The 16,261-nt window shown below is 37.5% G+C and overlaps 1 protein-coding gene across 2 annotated transcripts in view; it reads right to left on the bottom strand.

Moving 5' to 3' along the window:
- Window positions 1–628: 628 nt before the first annotated feature.
- SLC12A7 (solute carrier family 12 member 7) overlaps window positions 629–16,261 on the bottom strand; it is a gene marked incomplete at its 5' end in the record, with an annotated part of 67,889 nt that continues 52,256 nt past the window's right edge. Inside the window, 9 exons of one of the 2 annotated variants that reach the window (XM_080338957.1) lie at window positions 629–765; window positions 1,232–1,365; window positions 4,032–4,046; window positions 6,190–6,371; window positions 8,352–8,468; window positions 12,222–12,329; window positions 13,896–14,027; window positions 14,176–14,345; window positions 14,664–14,859. In XM_080338957.1, coding sequence (XP_080195083.1) covers window positions 674–765; window positions 1,232–1,365; window positions 4,032–4,046; window positions 6,190–6,371; window positions 8,352–8,468; window positions 12,222–12,329; window positions 13,896–14,027; window positions 14,176–14,345; window positions 14,664–14,859 — 1,146 coding nt within the window. In that variant the 3' untranslated portion in view covers window positions 629–673. The remainder of the gene's footprint in view (window positions 766–1,231; window positions 1,366–4,031; window positions 4,047–6,189; window positions 6,372–8,351; window positions 8,469–12,221; window positions 12,330–13,895; window positions 14,028–14,175; window positions 14,346–14,663; window positions 14,860–16,261) is intronic. The other variant, XM_080338958.1, reaches the window with a different exon arrangement.

Below are 16,261 nucleotides of genomic sequence, written 5' to 3'. Positions count from 1 at the left end.
ACTATAACTGCTAGTAGCTCATAAAACAAAACAAAAACACAAAACAAAACACATAACTTGTCAATTTACTGTTACTTTCACCTGGAGGCTTCAGCTAACAAAGTATTTTAAATAGAGAAATGTGATTTTTTAAAAAGTGTAGCAAATTATGAACTTCAAGGAAACACTTTATGCATGTAATAGACAAATTTGAGTGGGCATACATATTTCTGAAGTTTCCTGAACCAGGACTAATCCCAAAACAACCAACATAGCAGCATTTTGGTAAGGGAGGAAGCCAACTTTTCCTAAAACCTTTCCCTTTTATTTAGATGCAGAACAAAAATTAAAATAATCAAAAGTTGCTTACATTTCTAGATATTTAAAAATACCACTGCCTTACCAATTATTTTCTTTTTCACCAGTTTAACAACTGTCAGAATATGCTACATATAAACATCCTAACCCATTCACCATTTACCAGTTGACTACAGAAATATTTTCTACATCAATTTATCCTCTTAAAATATAATTTAAATACAATTTTTAAACAGAAAACCAGAACATGTTATCAGAAGATACAGCTTATGGGTAATTTTTAATGCACTGGAACTCTTATGAAGCTGCTCAAATTATGGCAAATAAGTTTGTTTTCTCATTTGGGAGGGGAGTTTGAACGAAATGTGCAATCAAGTTAAGAATAAATGGTGATCACTTCACGTCCACTGCCTCGGACCAGGAGAACTCTATCCAGACCTTCTGTCAGAACTTCCAAAAACTCCATGTCTGAAATATCATTAAGTCAAGGAATCTATTCAGAAAAGAAACAAAACAACCACTAATCTCTCAAAAAGTCTAACATATAATGCAAAAATTAAATTCAACAATTTCATCAAGGAGTTTTCCTGTGTCACCCTTTACTGTCCCATTATGTAATCTACTTGCTTGTTTAAGTGGAAGTAAGGGCCAATTGGGGGGAAAATTCTAATTCTGCCCTACTCACCTCCAGAAAATACTAAAGCACATATTATTTTACAATAAGTTTAAAATTTAGAAATGCTTTACATCAATTCCATCAAAAAAACACCGTTAACATTTCTTAAAACTCTGTGGAATCAAAAGTAATTTTCTTAAAGGTAAACTCATGCTTACTACAATTACTAATGGTTATCCCAACAAATAAACAACACCACCATCACAAAAATCAAGTTCCCAATTTGAAGAAATATGGAAGCAATATAGTAGAGGATACAGTTTTCATCTCCTTTTCTGTTTTTAGGAGGTCCAGGCATATTCAAGAGAACTAGCTGAGCATGCTGTGATTTATCAAGCACTACTCCATTGAGCTTCACAGCGGTGTGCATTCTTCTCACATTTGTCTGATTCCTAACATGCAAACAAACATTTTTAAGTATTGTCACAATACTTATTTATTTGAATTACATGTCTTTAAATTTATATATTTAATCCATACGCATGTAGAATGAGCTGTTTTCATGGACACTAGTATTTGTACACACTCAAAATAAATTTGAGAAAATACATTCCCTAGGTTTATAAGATTTTTTCTTTGAACAGAACATGTAACTCTGAAATTCAAACAATACTAAGTAGATTGCAAAAATGCATGAATCTTCTGATTGCCAGTTAACTTTTACAAAGATGAAGTAGAAACTGAATTTCAGTAGAAATTGTTTAGTGAAAACACACTGAGAATCTAATTCGTTGAATTATATAAAAAAGTAACTGGATTTGTACAAGAAATTCCAAACAAAGGAATTACAGGAATGTGATGGAAAGATTACAGTATAAGATTGCCCTCATGCTCCTTTAGAAAGGATACAAGATTACTGTAAGCCTGGTGAAGAAAATTCAGAAACAATACAGAACTTCTGAAAAAATCACTAGCTTCTCATGTCACAAGAGTAAGACAGTAAGCAATAAACTGAAATTGAGCCTCTCTCCTTACATTATCAATAGTAACTAATGCTTCTCTTGTGCATCCACAACTATAATCACTAAGTTTGTGTGCAAAAGCAAGAAATTGCTAGGACTTCAGAGATTTCCTTATTTTAGGATCTACCATGGATGATTAGTTGCTCTTCTGAACAAAATAAGAGTTTCCTTACAGTTCCTGAGAAACTGCCATCTGTGTAAAACTAACAAAGACTGGAAACTATTCATATGCTACAGTGCAACAGAAACATCCAGACTCTACTTAAGGCCATTTATCAAAAAGATCCACGGCCCCAAAGCAGATTCTTTACAAGTGAATTGAGTCACTTCAAAGGGAACATCAGAAACACATCTCAAGAGCTGCTATGCTGACATAAGACATATGTTGCTCTATCCTGTGCAATTTTCGTAGCACTGGAACTAGTGGTCTTCCAGTAAAAGCACAACTGCCCCCTGCCGAGCTGGGCTCACATGCTGTCCTGTGGCAGAGGGAGGAACAGCAGATTACCAGCAGCAGGTCATGAGACAGGCAGCCGGCATCTTTCAAATTCCACTAAGCAATCAAAATTACAGCACAAACTCCAGCACTGTTTCAGCTCAATGAAACAATAGAAATGAATGAGATGTCTTTTCCCAAAAGACAAATGTTTAGGAGGCCAGAATTTACAAAAGGAAACTCAACTTTGTTCTACTACCAGAATTCATTTCAGTGGACTACACCAACACACAATCCTGGAATCTTCTAGCAACAGCCTCAGATTATATAAATAACTGTGGAGCTGAGAACAACCACCAGATACAGGATCATTCAAACACAGGAGACCAAGAAAGGTGAAGAATGCTGGGATCATATGTACTTGTATTCTATTAAGTCTTATTTTTACTATGAAGGGTAAAATGCATTAACAGAACACTATTAGAAATAGTATGTCTCATATAGTATTTTCATCCTTGATTTTGCAAGGGCAATTAAAAAGCAAAGGCATTTGGCCTGAAATTTAGTGGCCAGTGGAGACCAACTTCATAATTTCAAATTATTCTCTTCGCTTCACATTCTCTTCACATTTTCCCTCAAGACAATGACATTTCCAAAACTGAATTTATCAGTTCCCTCGGGAAATTTTCTGTCACATCTACCATCTATCCTAAGACCCAACTGTATAACAATCATATAAGGAAGAATACTTGAAGCTCAGATTTTCAGAAGCAGAACAGCAGCTCAAAAAGACCAAAGAATAACTGAAGAAAGAGTGTATAATTAAAGAGGTGTATAAATACTGAAGTAGAAACATTGCCAAGCTAAAGATAAAACGCAAGGGAAATATGGAGGGTGCATATTTTTGACGGAGTGGGCAAGAATTAGGCACTGAAAGGCTGAAATTAACTAAAGGTACGTTGTGTACAATGTGAACCAAGGCTGATTAACTTCATTTAGCCTTCAAGTTCTGGTAGAACTGAAACCATGCATGGTACACAAAGTAAGTTTTTTAAGTTTTTGTAAGAAGCTCAATTTGTTAAACAGACAAAACAAAGGCAACACTGAGCTCTGGAAAAAGCAGAGCAGTCACAAGTCAGTTCCACCCATGAATAGAGATGCAGTGTCCCATTTTTGTAAGCTGTCATACCCAATGCATATCTGTACTTATGCTATTTCTGCACATACATGAGTTGGTAGAATGGAGGCAAGAACTGGCTTTTGATAAAAAATGAAAGTTCCCTTTGTGATATAACTACTTGGACAATAAGGATAGAACAATGTGGGCTGTTTTTCCAGAACAAAAATACATTCACTTTAATGTAGTTAATTAGAAGACTACACCAGTGTAATATTTAGTTAAGTTTCACATTCTTACAGAAAATAAAATTCGCATTCTGTGACTTACCTTGAAGGGAATGTTGATAATATTTAGAAGAAAGCATAAGTCAAAATGAAGAATATTTTTCAGTGAAAAATGCTAAATCACAGTACATAAAACAACACACAAAAATACACATATTGCAAATCATTATTTAGGCAACATGCATACAATGCACAAGACCACAAGAACCAGGGAACACAACCTAGGTTGCTTAAGTGAAATGAAATTTCAACTTACAGATTTCCCCATTCTCTACATGGAAGGGAAGCAAATGCACAGAAAAAAGTGCATGCCATTAGGTACATTTTTAAATCAACAGTATTAATATATTGTAGAGGCACAGCAAGTTTGAACTGTAATTTCCACTCCCAATCACATATAGTAGTTTTAAAATAATATCTGAAGTCTGTCTCTTGCACAATTCTCAAGTAATAGGAAATATTTCCAAAATACAATAATAGAATAATTTCAGTTGGGAGAGACCCTCAGGATCATAAAGTCCAACCACAACCTAACTCTAGCACTGAAACATGTCGCTAAGAGCCTCATCTAAATGCCTTTTAAACAAATCCAAGGATGGTAACTCAACCACTTCCTTAGGCAGCCTGTTCCAACACGTGACAACCCTTTCTGTGAAGAATTTTTTCCTAATATCCAAGCTAAATCTCCCCTAGTGCAACTTCAGGCCATTTCCTCTTGTACTATCACTTGTTACTTGGGAGAAGAGACCAACACTCTCCATGCTACAGCCTCCTTTCACATAGTTGTAGAGAGTGATAAGGTCTTCCCGCAGACTCCTTTTCTCCAAGTTAAACAGCCCCAGTTCCCTGGGCTGCTTCTCATCAGACTAGTCTCCAGACCATTCATCAGCTTCTTTGCCCTTCTACAAACTCACTCTAGTACCTCAATGTCTTTCCTGTAGTGAGGGGCCCAAAACTGAACACAGTATTCAGGGTGGGGCCTCACCAGTGACAAGTTCAGGGACACAATCACTTACTTAGTCCTGCTGGCCACACTACTGCAGATACAAGCCAGCATGCTGTTGGCCGTCTTGGCCACCTCGGCACACTGCTGAGTCATGTTCAGCCACCTGTTGACCAACAGCCCCAGGTCCTTCTCCTCCAGGCAGCTTTCCAACCACTCTTCCCCAAGCCTGTAGTGCTGCCTGGGGTTGTTGTGACCCAAGTGCAGGACACAGCACTTGGCTTTGTTAAACCTCATACAAATGGCCCCAGCCCAATGATCCAGCCCATCCAGATCCCTCTGTAGAGCCTTCCTACTGTTCAACAGATCAACACTCCCACCCAAGATATTAACAAAAAAGCCCCTAAGAATTACAGTATAATGCAGGCCAAAACAAAAACTGTGCTTTAGAGTGTGAGCAAGGTGATGTTTGGAATTTGCAGAAGCCAAACTGTTTCTGAAAAGCTCAGAGCAAATCCACAAAACAACATCAGACTTTAAGGTGCTAATTCTAACTGCATCTTCTAACTTCATTGTCTATGAGACCTAGATTTCAGATTTCCTTTAGATATTTAAATTCCCCTTGACATCCACAGTTTTGCTTTAGGCATGTGGAAAAAATAGTCTAGGCCATGGTTATAACAGCATTCTTCCAGAACTCAAAAGATATGCATGCGTATGCTTGAATCATAACATGAGGAAGCAAGGAAGTCCATTCCATTCTGTCTACGACATCACGCTTGACAAAGGTAGTAGCTCTTACCTATTTAAGAGCTTAAGACTTCAAATTAATAAAAAGACAAAAATATGTCACAGAAAATACTTATAACAAGACATACATGTAAGCACATGTTGCTTTGTTTACAGAATGACGGCTGAATGTCCATTTAAAAGAATAAAAAATAAGATCTTGTGAATGACTCTTCTCTCTGGTGACCAATGATAGCAGTCAAGGGAATGGCAGGAAGATAGGCCAGGGGAGGTTTAGGCTGGACATTAGGTAAAGGTTCTTCACCACCTCAGAGGGTGGTGGAGCACTGCAACAGGCTCCTCAGGGAGGTAGTCATGGCCCCAAGCCTGACAGTGTTCAAGAAGCAACTTGACAATACCCTCAGACACATGGTGTGAATTTTGGGGTTGTCATACGCAGGGACAGGAGTTAGACTTTATGATCCTTGTGGCTCCCTTCCAACCCAGGACATTCTATGATTCTTCACAGTCATTGTTGCTCCACCCAAGTCCATGCTAGTTTCATAAGGATGGCATTTAAGTGCATGGAAAGATCACCTTTGTAATGAACTCTACATAAAAATAAAAATTAAATATAAAATAAACCCACAACAGAACAATCACCACCACCCCCCCACACACACTCTAAAATACAGAGTCAAATAATAAACTCTAAACACTACACGGCTACACATATACTTACGGCTTCATGTTAAAAATATCTTTAAAGCCAGACACATTCAAATCTTTGTTTTTATGCTTTTCAGCTACAAACTTTTCTTTAGTCCAAGTCATTTGCACTTTTTCTGGCATAGCAGCAGCCATGCTTGATTTGACTGCTGGAGTTGAGTGCGAAGCAGTGTTTCTGTCATGGATCAGCTGAGCCTGGCCACAGAACAATCAATTACCTCAAGATTCAGTCAAAAAGAGCATTTGTAGATTATGCAGTATTAAAATTTTGAAAAGGAATTTCACAGCAGCTCAACAAAATAATATACAGAAAAATGCACCTTATTATTTTCTCAGATACTGTCACAACCGCTGTCCATTTCACATACCTTTAGGTGAACTACCAACATGACCCATGATCTCAGTAACACAACGTTTGACTGGCTGAATTGAAGACTAGCTACATTCCATTAGATTATTTATGCATACAAGTGCATATTACAGAACAAAAGCCAATCAACCTAATCACAATGGGGCCTACTCTTCCCTTGTAATAGCAGAAATTCAAATCACAACTGTAAGAACACAACATTGTTGGTTCCACATTCATACACACTTTTATGTTCTCCATTTTCCATTTCACTTGCTCCTCTTAAGAATGAAGAAATATTTCATGTTATTTATTCACCTTCCCTCATAATATTTTTTTCCATAGGCTTCTGTATTTCCATTGAACGCAACAGATATACAGTACCTTAGACTTAAAATCATAAGTATGGGGGAAAATTGTTTTTGAGTGAGGGGTTGCAGGTGTGGAGGTGTGGTTGTTTTTTTGTGGTTTGTCCCCTCCGCCCCACCTTTTTTTTTTTTACATTTTTAATAGCTACAAAGTCTCTTCAGAGACTTGATAAATCATGAGTTGAAGCACCTGTTCCATTTGGGAACATCAATTAATCACATGTTAGTGATGGTCATGTCCATTTATGTTGCAATTCAGAAGAATCAATTTCTTTCAAGTCACAATCAAAAGCATGAATAAAATAAGGACAGATGAGAAAACTACTTCCTATTTCTGAACAGCAATTCCCTCAGTGGTTCACAAACTGTAACTGCAGCTGCTTTTAAAGGACTAAGAGATTCTATATTTTTCCTAAGTTATTTCCCTAGTCCCTTTCCTTGAGGATTCCTGAATCCTAGAATTCACTTTTGGAGCTTGCATAATATCTATTTGACAGTCTTCAGATCTCCCCAGAAGATTAAATCACAAGTCAAGACTACAAATCTGAAGTTACTGTGGATACAGTTCTATCATGAGAATGCAAAAAGGTAACAAATACATGCAGATACTATGTGTGCCATACAGCAGTATCAAATAAACTAAAAATTTCAAACTAACAACTGCGAGTTCAGAGCAACCATGCTTCAATGGATGAAAGTTTGCCATTTTTAGAAAGACAGCAAGGCCAAGAGAAATTATGGATCTGTAGCACACACCTATAAAGAAGCACATTTTCATTAGGGCTATTTTGATACCAAATTAACTACACGTTAATTAATTAACTAACATGTTCTTGTCATACTTCATGAAGAAATGGAAACACAAAGGTATACAGCATTTCCACAAACTAGGCTATGAGCAACAGTTCAAGTGCACACTAAAACAATTGATTACATCACTCCGTTTCCTTTCAAACTCACCATGCAGAAAGTATTAATAACATTTATGGGTTAATGATGGCTTGTCAATAAGCATAGAAATGTCTTTAAACAGCTTTAGTATATTGATACAGTCTCTGAGAAGCTTGAGTACTGCAATGTCAGAACTATACAGGAAGGCAGTGCGTTATGAAAGCAAGAAATATGCTTATTAAGGAAACTATTAAGACTAAGAGATAGAAGGGAAGTTTCTTTGCTTCTGGCTCTCATGAAAAACAGGCACTCTCAGAAACATAAGTGCTTATTTTATGGAAAATAAGTATGAGAAAAATAGGATTTAGTTCATGTCACAGAAGCATCATCTAGAGAAAAAATATAGGGTAAGATAATGAAGTTAGAAAAATACTGAATTTAAAATTTATGAAGAATTGTTCCATAACAATGAATAACCAAGTTATTCCTTTGTAGTTTGGTCTGAAATAGTGGCACTTCAAGTGTTGCAATAGGAAAATATATCTAGCCAGTACTATGTCCAACTACCTCCTCCTCTTGACAATCATTAGTCAGCAGTGCCTGCACATCTTGGCCAATGGACTGTGGACTGGAGTAGCTTTTTCTTCTGACTGAGCCTCGAGACTCATCAGTGATGCTCTGAATCTGGGACAAAAAGGTTACCAATGACAAAAAAAACCACCACCACCAGTCTACAGACAAAAGCAGATGATCATCTCATTCAAAAGAAGAATTGTCTTTGTTTAAATAGATGAGATTTGGTATCATAGCTTGTTACAGACAAAAGCAGATGATCATCTCATTCAAAAGAAGAATTGTCTTTGTTTAAATAGATGAGATTTGGTATCATAGCTTGTTACAGACAAAAGCAGATGATCATCTCATTCAAAAGAAGAATTGTCTTTGTTTAAATAGATGAGATTTGGTATCATAGCTTGTTACAGACAAAAGCAGATGATCATCTCATTCAAAATAAGAATTGTCTTTGTTTAAATAGATGAGATTTGGTATCATAGCTTGTTATAATCTTGGTTTCTTTTCACAAACATGCCATATGTTTATATATACTATTTTGGAATGTTAAGCAGTTAGTTATCAAGTCTCTTTACAGAGATTTATGAAAAGAGGAAGTGAATTGAATCCTTTAGTCTACATAGGAACCTCAAATACTCACTCGATTGTGAGGTTCACAGCCCTTCATATATGTGATGCTTCAGATAAACTGATTTTATTCAGTTACAATCAAGAGTATAAAAAAAATTAAGCAAATGAGAAAGCTGCTTTCTGATTCTAAACTCTGACTTGCTTCCCAGTAATTCACAAACTATAATTAGGCTCCTTGCCTACATGCACCCACATTTTTGCCTATCTTACCAAGCAGCAGCAATCTGCTGCACAATCCAACACAAAGCAGCGGTGAGATGGATGACTGCCTTTTCACAGCTGAAATGATATCACTGCCTGCCTCAGAAGTCAGAGAAGGAAGCCAACAACCACCAGGAAGCGCAGGAAGGAAGTGAGGGAGGTTCTACATTTTCTTTAGTCTTTGCAGCATTACTGTCAGAATCAAATGTTTGGCAGTTGCACTCAAGTCTTCAGATCTCACTCTTTGCAGGTACGTGTTACATTTACACCCAAATAGAAGCAAATCAACCAAGTTTTTCAAAAAAAGGAAACAAAAATCCAATGGGTCCCTGTGCCACAATTCCACAAGAAAATCCAGGGGGAAGATCAAGTAAAGTTCCATTTTAAAGAGTGACAGAAGAGGGGAGGGTGATTCTTCAGGGATAAGAGTATGCCTAGAGGGAAACAGTAAAAAAATGCTATACAAAACCAAGTTCTCCTCTTTGCGAAGGTCTGAACTTTGTTTGAGGAGATACTAGCACAGAAGTGAGGTTAAAATACTAACCTTGGTGGTAACAGGAAACAAAACTATAAGTATCATTCAAAGTTGGAATATCAGCATTATATTTGAATATCCGGAGACAGATAACTGAAATAAAGGCAATGGCAATTTGAACTAGTGATATTAATGAGAAAAATGTTTTGGAGGTCATCATGAAACTGAAGGGGATGGCTCAGCTCATTTAAGACAAGATGATGAGATTAAGAAAGGTACACTGAGTGCATATTCTCAACTTGTAGCTCCAAAGGAAATGAAAGCATAACTAAACATTTTCTGATGAAAATACAATCAGGGAATAGACTGCCTTAGCTAACAGAATTATTCGGTATACTGCTTCTTACAGAGCTTGTTTAGAAACTGCTTATATAGAGCTTGCTTAGCATAAGTAACTGAGTTCTCTCTGGTTGCCAGCTGTGAACTTTGGAACTTTCTGACTTGTTAATCCAAAAAGGCCCCAGAGACTGTACGAGAGAGAGGATAAAAGTGCTACATCCCTAGAGGTAAGCAAAGGAACAGAAGGAGGGTCTAAAAGAAGATGAGAAACAGAGGTTTTGGCTATGCCAAGGACTTATTTTTTCTTCCCAGCTACAGGTGCAAAATAACAAATGAAGGTCAGGACTTAGACTGATACCTTGTCTGATCAGTAAAAGACAACCACCCACAGAGATAAACAGCCCACCTGACAAAAATGAAGAGGATCCAATGAAGCAGGAGGAGACAGATTAATTTTACAATTGGTCTAAACTGACACACAAGAGGCCAAAAGCTTAGACTGTAAGTGTATAATTTGGCCAGGGTCTTTACTAGGGGTATGACTTCCAGAGGCACCCAGCTCAATCTGCTTTATGCTATACCTTATAAATTATTTAATTTAGAGGAATTTCTGGAATTCATGCTGAGTCTCTGCTTTGGGATACGCAGAGTGAAGAAGCTTCCCTAACAATACAAAAGAACAAGGTAGATTAAGATATGCCAATCAGAAATAGACAGATATGGCTTTTATTCTTGGACAAGGCAGGAAGTAAGAACTAGATGTTCTTGGATTTATTAAGGATTTTACTTCAGATAATGAAATAAACTCCATGGTATTTTTAATAGCTCAGATTTTACACTGCCTTGATATGAAGAAACAGACTGGAGCTATAACCATGATGGTTACATTTAGATAAAAGGGAGTAATAAAAACATGCACAGGAGGGCGAAGGAATGAAAACTTCCAAGTAACCAACACTCAAGTAGTACGGACTCCAACCAGCTCACAGAGCGGAGAAGAAGTTTTGTCTCCACTGCAATTTATATGCTATAGACTATAGAGCCTTATGTCCTTGGACTACTTTTAAAGAATACATGAGGAAGTTAAATCATTGAAAACCTACTACAGATTGATTAATCGCTTCAACTCCACTAGAAAAATACTACCGTTCAATAATGAAATGAGAAAAATTTAAAGATACTGAGTAAGGAGTAGAGGATAACTAGGTTTTTTACTGAAAATATGTTAGACAGGCTCAGAGTAAAAAAAAAAAAAAATCTACTTTGACACAGACAAGAAGAAAGAAGATTTACAGCAGCACGTTATTGTGGCAATACAAGGCAACTTTAGGAACCTTAAAAAAAAAAACAACAAAAAACATCCTGCCAAATGAAAAAACAAACACATACCACACCAACTGCATGCATTTGTAGGATTAACACCAAAATGGCTTAGGCATAAAATGAGTTAATTATCAGTAGACAAAAAAGTCACAAGAAAAAAATCTTGTTATTTTACGAATGAGCAGTTAAACATAGTGGAGATCTCTTATTTGGCTAGGAGGGAAATCACAGTGACAGAGCCAAAGCATTTAATACATCACTAAAAATTGATTATAATAGTGGGATAGTTAACACAGTAAATGAAGGGGTAGGAGCACAAGCCAAGAGAAAAAAATAGTTAAAAGTTACAAATACTTACAAAAGCACAGTTGCACAAAGCCTGTCACTACAACATGCAAAATACACTAGGGACTAGTAAGTATAGGGGAGCAGCAAATGTAGCATTCCTATCTGGATATCATAGAATTATAAGTCAGCCAGCCTAATTTTGGCTCCAGAAACTATTAGTTGACACATAAAACATTCAAAGTCACACAGAAACTAAAAAACAGTGTGAATTAACAAGACCAAGGCACAAACAAATCTGAGTAGTCATGAACCTTAGATACTGATACATGCCAAGTCTGGAAATGTTCTAGATATATTTCATGTTGACACAAGTGTTTTGCTAGTAAATACTTGTACTAATCTTAAGGACAGAAAAACAGTAAACATATGTTCAAATAAAAAAGGCTTTTTTCTTTTTTCCACACAACCTCGTAAGTGAAACCTGCTGTAGAGAAACTAACATGGAAAACAGCTATAAAAGCTTTTGACTAGTTAGAAACTGATTAAAAGCCACAGCCAAGAAATACTACTTTCAGTTTTTTCACAGAACATCTTGCCAAAGTCCCTACCTCTCTTTCCCTTTCATTCTTTGATAGCTGCATCTGTTTTAGCATCTGAGATCGTTGTTCCATCATAAGAGTCTTCTCATATGTGAATGCAGAAATATCATTTTCAAACTGCAAGAGATTGGCATTAGAAGCATCAGAAGAGAAGTACTACTCAAAAGAACCACATTTAGACTATACCACATTTGTTCCCGCATTCATTCAGTCCTGGATGTATTTATCACATCATAGTATTCCCAAGCATATAATTGATATAATCATTTCTGTCCTCATTCTTAGATCTTCTTCAAACAATCTCACACAATGAACTATCCTACTATAGCAACATCTGTGTGATTTTTATCTAAATTTGAGGTACTTGGGACAGACTTTCCATTTTTTTCTTCCAAGTAGGTTGCAGAAATGAAAAAGGGTTGAAAGTGCTTATTTAAACTGGGTCTGCATTGCTGCCCTCCTGAACATGTGTGCACACTTGGTTTCTTAAAAACTGTTTAGAGCCACAAAATAACACATCATCCTTTCACCAGTGAGAAACGTTCATGAATAGAAGCATCTATGAAGAAACTCCAGCATCTATTCTCACATCAGTGCAAAGCTAAAATACAACATAAAAATCTACGGCGGTCATGTATGTTGTCACTGAATCAATGTCTCTTATCTTTTGGAAAATTCTCAGGTTTAAATATGACCCACATAAGAATAAATTGTGCTTCCTATATTATCTTTACATTAAAAATCCAGCCAAGACTGCGCCAATTTATGGTGTTCTGTTCATCTTTTCATCAGAACATGCCACAGCATTTTAGTCTTTTATATTCAGTACTCTAAAAAAAAAAAAAAAAAACACAAAAACCCAAAAAAACAACAAACAAACAAAAAAAAACACCCACACCAAAACTAAAATAAATAAATAAATAGATTTATCTTACTTTCTAGATCAAAATACTAACCAAATTTTTCATAAGTCTTTTTTTTTTTTGTAATTTAAACAATCCTTAAATTTCACTTTATGGCTAACACAGTAAGTCTTTTTGACAGGTTTTGTTCATTCCAGGAGCTGGTGGTAGTTTAAGTATTGAACCAGTTGATAGACTACAGCTTCAGTCCTTAGCAGTCTATGACTAGTACTTAAAAATGGAAAAAAGTTAAAATTAATTTTATCCCTACTTGACTTGTGAATCAGTAGCTATATCATCTTGTTGTTCACTGCTAAAGAGGCTGGCAATGCCCAAAACAACCAAAATACTCCCATGGGGACCTAGGGATTCCTTATTCCAGGGAGATATTAATACAGCAGTTGGAAAAACAAATATGTCCATCCTCTCTCATGCTGGATGCCATGGACTATTAGATTAAGCATATTCTGCCTTCCATTTCAGTGCCTGCTAATAAATCAAGCATTTCCTTCCTGAATGAACTCTCTCTATGGAGTAGTCCTCATAAATAAAGTAGGCACTAACATACCAAAACTCTACTTGTCAAAACCATTGAGCTCAGTGTCTCATACAGTAGCATTGTGACATGGTATGATAATGTTGCTTTAAGAAACTTTTCGTTCTTGGCAAGCCTGCAATCTTTCCCTTCTCATATTTGGGCTAACATCTCTTACTTTCAAAAACAGTAAATCTATTTTCCCAAGCTTAGTCTCAATTGCACCTAAAATAAGCAGTAACATACCATTTCAACAACTTCCACTTCAGCATTCAGTCTAAGATGATACAAGAACATCTGAAGATCCTTCTTCATTTGAATGCTATTATCATCCATTTGAGCGACAGTGAAGATACGCATTTTACATTTTCTCCAAACCTGTCACAAAGATACATTATAACAGTTTGTAACAGTGGTTGCTATCACTATGCATAACTCTACCAAGGTGAAAGAGTATTTCATTAGAAACCCTCAGAACTATTAATTGCTAGAAAACAAAATCCCAGCCATTTTCTGTTGTCCTTGCCTTGTGCTGTCGAAGAAGAAAAGGCAGTAACATCAGCATGCCACCATCATGAACAATCCACCATACATCTATGTTTCCTTCAGTAAAACGTTCTTGATTTGTTGGAAATAAGTCTATGTTTTTAGCCACCAGCAGCGCTTGCTGAGCTGCTGTTGTTTCTCGTACAGTGTCTGCAAAGGAAAACAAGATCAAGAACTTCCAGCTTTCAGTCACAGCTTTTGTTTTACATTCAAAAACTTAAATCCTCACAGATTCTGCTGAGGCAAAAGAAGAACATCCTGAGTTTAGGGACTAACCTGCTTGAGAGAAGAATAAGAGAAGCTATGGTTGAGGTGACTGAGGGCTGAGAAAACCCACTTCATGTAAAATCAGATGTGGGGAAATATTCAGTTGTCCAGCAGACATTCAGTGTCACATTTACTCCACACAGCAAATACATCAGTTACATAGTTGTATTACAAATGCAGAGGAGAAAGTAAAAAACATACCAACAAAATTTTTCCACGAGAAACGATTTTCTGTCTGCTTCCATGACTGTGGCCATGCCATCAGGACTGTGTTGTGCTTCATCCCTCCTAGACCAGCTGACTGAATTAAATAGGATATTCCATCTCTGAAATTGGGAGACACCACAATCTGGCAAAATCCTTTAGTCTTTTCTACTCCCATTAAGGCCTTAACATTCTGCAAAATGAAGATTACAGTCATCAACACTGGTAATAAATACCATAAGGAGTAACAGCACTAGGTAAGTGCAAAATGTTAGCTACAATATACAACCAACGTCAAGAAACTGCTAATTCCAAAAGAGGCAACACGATTTTATGAAAACAAAAACCCAAAACACCCACCTCCCCAAAAGGCACACACAGGTTTTTCATTACTTTCATTATTCAGCCTTTTATCACAGTATGTTTGGGATTGGAAGGGACCTCAAAAGATCATCTAGTCCAATCCCCCTACTGGAGCAGGAACGCCTAGGTGAGGTCACACAGGAACATGTCCAGGTGGGTTTTGAATGTCTCCAGAGAAAGAGACTCCACAACCTCCCTGGGCAGCCTGTTCCAGTGCTCTGTCACCCTCACTGAGAAGAATTTTTTTCTCAAATTTAAGTGGAACCTCTTGTGTTCCAGCTTGATCCCATTACCCCTTGTCCTATCATTGTTTGCCAATGAGAAGAGCCTGGCTGCATCCTCATGGCACTCACCCTTTATATATTTATAAACATTAATAAGGTCACCCCTCAGTCTCCTCTTCTCCAAACTAAAGAGACAAAGCTCTCTCAGCCTTTCCTCATAAGGGAGGTGCTCCACTCCCTTAATCATCTTTGTTGCCCTACACTGGACCCTCTCCAGCAGTTCCCTGTCCTTCTTGAACTGAGGGGCCCAGAACTGGACATAATATTCCAGATGTGGTCTCACCAGGGCAGAGTAGAGGGGAAGGAGAACCTCTCTCGATCTACTAACCAACCCCCTTGTAATACACCCCAGGATGCCACTGGCCTTCCTGGCCACAAGGGCACCGTGCTGGCTCATGGTCATCCTGTTGTCCACCAGGACCCCCAGGTCCCTTTCCCCTACACTGCTCTCTAATATGTAATTTCCCAACTTATACTGGAACCTGGGGTTGTTCCTGCCCAGATGCAGGACTCTACACTTCCCCTTGTTAAATTTCATTAGGTTATTCCCCACCCAACTCTCCAGTTTGTCCAGGTCTCGCTGGATGGCAGCACAGCCTTCTGGCGTGTCAGCCACTCCTCCCAGCTTAGTGTCATCAGCAAACTTGCTTGTCTAAATCATTAATGAATATATTGAATAATACTGGCCCCAGTTCTGACCCCTGAGGCACTCCACTAGATACTGGCCTCCAACTAGACTCCATACCATTGACTACCACTCTCTGGCTTCTCTCCTTCAGCCAGTTTGTAACCCACCTCACTACTCTATTGTCTAGACCACACCTCCTCAACTTAGCTGTGAGGATGCTGTGGGAGACTGTGTCAAAGGCTTTACTGAAGTCAAGGTAGACCACATCCACCACTCTGCCATCATCCATCCACCTTGTTACATTCTCATAAAAGGCTATG

This window comes from Nesoenas mayeri, assembly GCF_963082525.1.
Source record: "Nesoenas mayeri genome assembly, chromosome: 2".
NCBI lineage: Eukaryota > Metazoa > Chordata > Aves > Columbiformes > Columbidae > Nesoenas > Nesoenas mayeri.
This window is presented reverse-complemented; position numbering and strand designations above follow the sequence as displayed.